This window comes from Grus americana, chromosome 3 (assembly GCF_028858705.1).
Source record: "Grus americana isolate bGruAme1 chromosome 3, bGruAme1.mat, whole genome shotgun sequence".
Classification (NCBI taxonomy): domain Eukaryota; kingdom Metazoa; phylum Chordata; class Aves; order Gruiformes; family Gruidae; genus Grus; species Grus americana.
Window position 1 is genome coordinate 30,301,995 of NC_072854.1, and position 7,231 is coordinate 30,309,225.

A 7,231-nucleotide genomic window follows, 5' to 3' on the forward strand; every position below is an offset into this window, starting at 1 on the left:
TCATAAGAATAATGCCATGCCTAATGTTTGCTGTTTGTTATTAAGTTATGTTTAAAATGTTCTTTTAGGAAAGAGTGAAGAGAGTTTTGAGAGCTCACTGAATGAACTAAACAATTAATAAAAAAAAAACCCCAAACCGTAACTGACATGAACATATACGTTGCTAGTCCAATAGATCCATTCTATCATTGTGAACACAACGACTTGGACAAAGCAACCTTACTCATTTTGAATAAATACTTGTAAATAATAATTGAAATTATAAATATAAAATAATTTTATTTTATTTACTTCTCATCAATTTTCAGTAACAAGAATATTTCATACTTTCATTCAGATCCTGTGAAATAGTTACTGCCAGTGTCTTACCTCATTCTGGAAAAAAAGATATGTCACAGTTTATCATTATTTGCACAATCTTGGCATTATGTTTGTGTTTTCTGTGCACAAGTTCAATATCAAAACAGAGGAACTTTTTGAATTTGCTGCCAACTTCACACACTTAGAATAGCATTCGGGATACAAGATTCATAATTACAGAACTCATCTTGTCTGAGAACATGAAACAGCCGTGTTAGAATAACAATAGACAAATGTCTGTTTTCATAGGAAAAAGCCTGGTTTCATATGCTTTGGGGTTTTTTAAGTGACTATTCTTGAAATTGCCTTAGTGCTAGCAAACACTTTTACACAGGAACACAGGAAGAAATGTAGCCTTAAAACAACCACATTTAGTCAGAATATAATTGCAAAATTATACTGTATGTTAGTCATTCAGTCCTGTTGCAAGGTATGCTGATGTACTACATACTTTCCTGTTACAGCAGGACCTGAGGCATTTTATATCAGAGCAGGCAAAAAGAGGCAAATTCCCGAAAGTCTGCCTTCTCTTCCTGTGATACTTATTATGCTTTGGAAGAAGAAAGAATTTTCCATTTTCCTGTAGTTATCGGGAGAGTAAAAAGGGAGCTAATTCACACTCATAGCCTCCTTTTCTTCTTTGCAATCCTTATCGGGTACCTGGAGAGTAGGTTACAATGATTTCTGCCATCACAAGAGTTGAGTGTATCGAACTGTTTTCATGTCATTATGGGTTTGGGTTTACTGTATCTAGAACGATGTTCCTCCTATCTCCTCCCATCCTCTCCTTCATTAGGTCAAAATTACAAGGATAAAAAGATTTTTGTGGGGAAAATTTCAAAAGCAATGTGCCTGCACAATTTTGGTGAAAGGGACAAGAATAAGTGTTCTAAAAAGATATAGAACATACATGGGGGAAAAGCTAGTTCTAGAAAACTTTACTAATGGACTTTCCTCCTTTGAAAAAAAAGAGGCTTTTTCAATTTTCTCAGAATGATGCTGACCATGATGCCCTCTACAGTGAAGGAAAGGGAGGAAAAGTAGAGTAATATAAAATGGATTTACTAGGAATTTAGGATTAAGTATATCTATCCCATTTTAAAAAATATAGTTTTACACAGACTTAACTACAGTGTCAACAAGAATGTTCAGTCTTTTGCTATGAAAATAAAGATTGGCTCTTGGATCCTTCTTACTCCATTAGGCTTTTCTTTTTCTTTTTTTTTTTTTTTTTTTTCTTTTAACTCTGCATCTCAATGTAATGATTTGTTTATATTCTATGATTGTCAGGGATAACTGATGCTTCCAAGAATGAGACATTTTACAAAGTTTTATTTTCCTTGGATATTCAAGTGCTAGCTTTATGCTGAGCTCATTCTTAAAGAATGTTCTTCTGAGTATTGCTACTTCTCTTCTACCAACACAGTAAATCTCTGCTGTGAAGTACAAAAATGAATAGTGTTTTAAGTTTGGCTGCTATCCTGACCCCCAAGAAAAAGTGTTTACAGTAGGATGGCTTTAGATACATTTTCTGATTCAAGCTTTTCTAATGAAAGCATCTTATTTGCCCAATATATCACAAGTAAACCAATTAGCTTCTGAGAGTTGTTTGTTTTTTTTTTTAATCGACACACCACTAAATCATGAGGTTATTGACTCTACATTATTTCCATCTTATTTTTCTAGCACATCTATTAAGAGAATGCTGAAATTATGAATACAGGTGTCATGATCATTCTAAATCACCCAGCAAGAACTTCTGATTCTATTCTTGTGAACTCTGTATGTGAGAACCAGTTAGTCATTATGAGTCTTCCTTTGTCATACTGCCAACAGGAGGAAGGTACACATGGATGGGATCCAGTTATGAAAGGCCTCTATAATTTATAAGGTTTTCCTTTAGTATACGAGTATTTTAGAGTAGTCACATGGAAATCTGATTTTTTTATATTACAAGACCTATTTAAAAAAAATCTGTGGAAATTACAAACTGTGCAACAATCACCTTATTTTAGGTTTCAGTAAAGCAAAAGTTCACACCATTATAACACAGGAAGCATTGTTACAAGACAGGAAACAAAGGTGTTTCTTACCTGTATAGCCATTGTCACATTCACAAAGAAAAGTGTTTGGAGTAACGTTACTGCAGTTACCATTGAAACATGTGTGTGGCTGGCACTGTCCAACTATTTCCGTACAATTTTTACCTATTTAAAGGGGATAATAGGAACATTGAACTTCAGTGAATATTTTTTTCCTGAAATGTCAAATTAGTATGTAAAATAAAACATTATATTTAATAAATAAGTGGATGGATAGATACATATTTGTGCTAATGTTGGTTGCTAGTTTTCACCAAAATTAATGAAATTCTAAAACAAGGCAGAAAAATGTTCAGCTGCTGTAATATGAGCTATTGTGCTCAACCTCATCTGCCATATAGTTACAAATTCACATATAGCTTCAAATGGAGAAATGCTAGTACTCTAGTATTTGTTTCTTTGTAACGCGAATCTAGCTTACGGTTTCTTCCAGCACTGTGAACAAAAGATGTTCTCCTGTGGAGTCCAATTTGACTGAATTTTTCTTAATATGCAGCTTTCTGGAAATTACAATTCCAATTATAAGTTGTTTATGCTATTACAGCATATGGGTCTAAATAGCGTATAATTATGCTTGCCACTTGAATTGTTGCTATGACATTCTTCACACTTCAGCAACTTTTCAAATTTCTAATAGACTTTATATTATGGGAGGCACTTTTTTCCTCCCTTATTCTTGTGTAGCCACGTCCATAATATGTGATGGTATAATCTCCTAGTTCTTCTTGTTTACATACAGCTTATTTAGTGGACCAATATCGCCAGTACAAAATTATGGCATTAGCCAACACTGTCTCATATAGGCTAACAGAATATTTTAAGAATTTCTTGTTGAAAACATTAAGCATGATGATTGCTTTTAACAGAATTGCTTGTGACTCTTTCTATTAATTTGAATTAAAGCAGTACCAGGCACTTTTTAATATTATTATTTTCAACGCATTTTACACAGCCCCCAGAATTCACAAAACAAACAGAAAACATACTGAACACCATCAATGTTTTCCACTATTTTACTAAACTTTGAATAATTATAAAAATGTTTTTCTCATAACATAGACTTATTCATACCTGCATAATCTTCTGTTTGCAAATGCATTAGTAACAAAATTATTATGGAGTTTTAAAAGCAATTAAAAATTACAGCAAACTTTCTGCAACATAACCTTCGTTTCTGTGTTTGATGAACCTCACTGTTTCTTGACTCATCAGCTGTGTTTCCCAGCATAACATGGCTATTGTGAGAGCACAGAAGTGCGGTCCATCAGAGGAACATTGCTAGAATTCTGCTCCAGAAGTACAGAAAGTGCTACAACGATCCTTTTTGTGATGTGAATTAATATTTCTGGTACTTTCTAAAGGATTCCCAAACAGCATTAGTTTGAATGCAGAAACAATATAACCATAATTTCCTTCATCCCCTTCCTCCATGAAATGGAGACAATGGTTAGGTAAGAATGTATCTAATCATGCTGTACTCTCCAGTTCTCCAATCCCAAACTCAGATTCAGTATCTCAAATAAGTTTTGGGTAAGTAAGTACTGCAATATTTCCTAGATAGAATTAAGGGATTTTTTTTCATTTGTGAAATATTTGATGACAACAGTACATTTAGCAAACTCCTTTTGAAAGGAACTTTGCAGCTCAAAACAATCTGGAAGAAAAGAGTATTTTGTTTTGCTTGCTGTTCTAATTAAATGTTTGGCTTTTCAATTAAAAACAAATTTTGATTTTAAAATTTTCTCTAATGTAATTTAAAAGGTCTTTAAACTGGAATGGGACTTTTTGTTGCAGGGTGAATGAAATGTTCATTTCAACAAAACTGTTTGATGTTTTTCAGCAGTTTGGTTAACTAACTTGCAGGGGTGCTTACTCCAAATTATTTATGTTATTTGATGTAAGAACTTGAACTGCTGAACAAACAAACAGAAAAAAAATCAGTTATTTCTGTAAGTTCAGAAGTACTTACCTATGTCTCATGCTTAAATGGGAAAGAAACATGATGAGAACTTATTCAGTGCACACATGAATGTAAGCAAGTACAAACTGTCTTCAAATGCACAGTCTCCTATAAGTGACTACATGTAAAAGAGACAATGCAGGCGTGATAGTGGTAATGGACAATCAAATTATACAAGACCCTTGCTAGTGATGTTCTCACTGTTTTATTATACATTAAGGAAAATGTATTATCTGTGTAATATTTATTCCTAGAGGGGAAAAGAAATACCTGAAAATTGTGGAGGACACATGCATTCGTAAGAATCTCCAGAAAGTTCTGACTTCTCGGTGCAGGAGGCATTGTTGTGGCAAGGTTTAGTGGAGCACATATCAAACTTCTGGCAGAATCTTCCAGAATACTGTGAGAAACAATGGCAATTATATTCTTTTTCCCAAACATGGCTTAGACATTTTCCATGCCCAGAGCATAATGGTGCGTTTGGAGACTGTTGGCAAAACTGCTGCTTCACGGTTACGTTCAGACGAAGGCCCATGTTGCACAATAGCGGGCCTCTCTTATAAAGCTCTGCAAAGTAATGAGTTCCAACACCAAGCCAGTTAGGGTCAACTTGGTGAAGTCCTCGTATCTGGCAAACAAAAATCAACTGCTCTTGAAGAAAACCAGCTTTAGGGCAGTTAATAAATTCTTCCTTGGAGACATTTACCAAATTCATTCCATAAGACTGAAAGGATGGCTCAGAGGAAATGAAGAGACTGTCACCTAATTGAAGCTGTAAGGGGCATATCTGAGGGATACTGAGATTTTGTTCTGAGATTTCCCTAGTAATGCTTTTATTCATATTCCAGCATTCGGTGTAGAAGTCCGAGCAGATATTTTCCCTTGGTGTCCATTTTATTATACTGGGTTTTGGTTCCACTCGCCATTCAGCAGTCATTTGCCTCTCACATATTACCTGCCCGTTTACAACACATAATTGAAGAAAGCACACTAACATGCGAACTGCTGATTTTGCAGTCATTGTTTCACTTGGCAAATAGGTGTTGTCTTTCACAGCTGCTTCATTACTGAGGATAGCTTCAGAACACTTGTTCCCTAAGATTTGTCTGTATTTTCCATGGCAGTCTAGGAATTCAAACAGAGAAAAATATTTCTGTTTTCGCACTAAATATAGTTGAATATCAAAGCCTCATTACAAAAATAGAAAATATGCAACAAAGCAAGGTCTACATCTAATTACACTGATGTCAATCTGGAATAAGTCCAATTAACTGATCAGAACCACACCACTGTAACTAGTCAGACCTGTCCTATTTCTATTCCTGCTAAAGATGTTATTTTCATTTAGCTAGTCATCGTACTTGTGTACGGAAGAGAAAGAGAAACACTTTCCATTTCTCTCCCTCTCTTGACAAAAACTAGTGCTAACCAAGTTAAGATAGGACATCTGTGGCAAAACTAAGAAGTAAACCAGAACATCTAAACTCTAGTCATAAGTTTTAACTATAGATGCTTTCTTGATCATTTATCATTAATTTATGATAAAAAGTAGATATACTGAAGATGTAGGCATGTGAATTATAGTTTCAATGAAGAAAACATACAAACACATATTCAATGCTTTTATGCTCACACACACTCAGCAAAACAATTAAATCCTTACTTTTCAAAGTATATCTCTAAAAAACCAAAGGTCCTTAATTATATGTTTGAAGTTTTTAATGTATCACAGTCAAAAGAGACTACAGAGCTTTTTTTTTTTTTTTTGGTGGCCTTTCAAAATATCTGGCAATTTTTATTCCATGGAAAAGAGTGATTACAGAAAAGAAAGAAAACCATAATAAGATCATCAAGCTTATTCTTGGAGTCATACTGAAAATGATGAAAATACTATCTGATGTTTAATACCTTAGAAATTGTCAATAGCTTTGAGTCAGCAACAGTTTAATTAGTCTTAAATATAAGGTTTTTTCTCCCTTTTAGTTTTGTAATGCTCTTTTTCTCAGTATATTTATCTTACACTTTAAGTTAGTGTCCTCTCAACTGATATTTACAAATGAGAAAGTTACTGTAAAGAATAAACTGTATCTTACATGAGAAGCCATTTAATAATTTGTAAATTGTTTACATTGTTTTCATTTTTACACAACATATGGAATGACATGTGAATGTATATATTTCTACACCTACATATCTATCTCTAAAATGCACATGGATTATGATACCACTTTAATTATATCATTTCATGAAATGTCCTCATCTTCCCCATGTACTTCAAAAGTATTTTTGAGCATACTTTGAACTATGTTGAAAGATTAAAGTAGGACAGGAAATAAAGATGCTGTTTCTGGAAACCTTGACCTAGAGAATATTAAATGACTCAGTGAGCTGTTGAAAATTATAGGATAATATCGAAGGGTGATATTCATTCAGTCTCTCCTATTGTCATCTAAATTGGGGTGAGAATATCTAAAACCTGGCTGTCTTATTCATAAATTGCTGTGCATGTGAACTTTTCGCAAAGACCTTTGTGCAGCAAAGTGACCAGCACTGTTTAAGCCTTTGAAGATACCAGAAAAGGTGTGAACTATGACTAACTGGTAGTAATAATAGCAGACTTGAGGCTTAGAATAGTAAACTCACAAGGGGTAGAAACTAGGTTTTGCTCCCCCTCCCAGAATAGTTTTTGGTTTAATTTAATTACTGAATCTCAATTCTACATTCAAACAGTTGAAGTTCTCTAACCACCTAGCTCCACAGCCAGGCAAGTATGCTAAATTCTAATTCCTCTCTCTGTCTCTGTACTTCC

At 34.0% G+C, this 7,231-nt stretch overlaps 1 protein-coding gene across 1 annotated transcript in view; it reads right to left on the reverse strand.

Annotated features, from left to right (window-relative positions):
• EYS (eyes shut homolog) overlaps positions 1-5,443 on the reverse strand; it is a 916,770-nt gene extending 911,327 nt beyond the window's left edge. The window contains exons 1-2 of the mRNA XM_054819879.1: positions 4,693-5,443; positions 2,454-2,567 (exon numbers count right to left, since the gene is read on the reverse strand). Of these exons, the coding sequence (XP_054675854.1) occupies positions 2,454-2,567; positions 4,693-5,443 (865 nt within the window). The remainder of the gene's footprint in view (positions 1-2,453; positions 2,568-4,692) is intronic.
• Between the last annotated feature and the right edge of the window lie 1,788 nt (positions 5,444-7,231).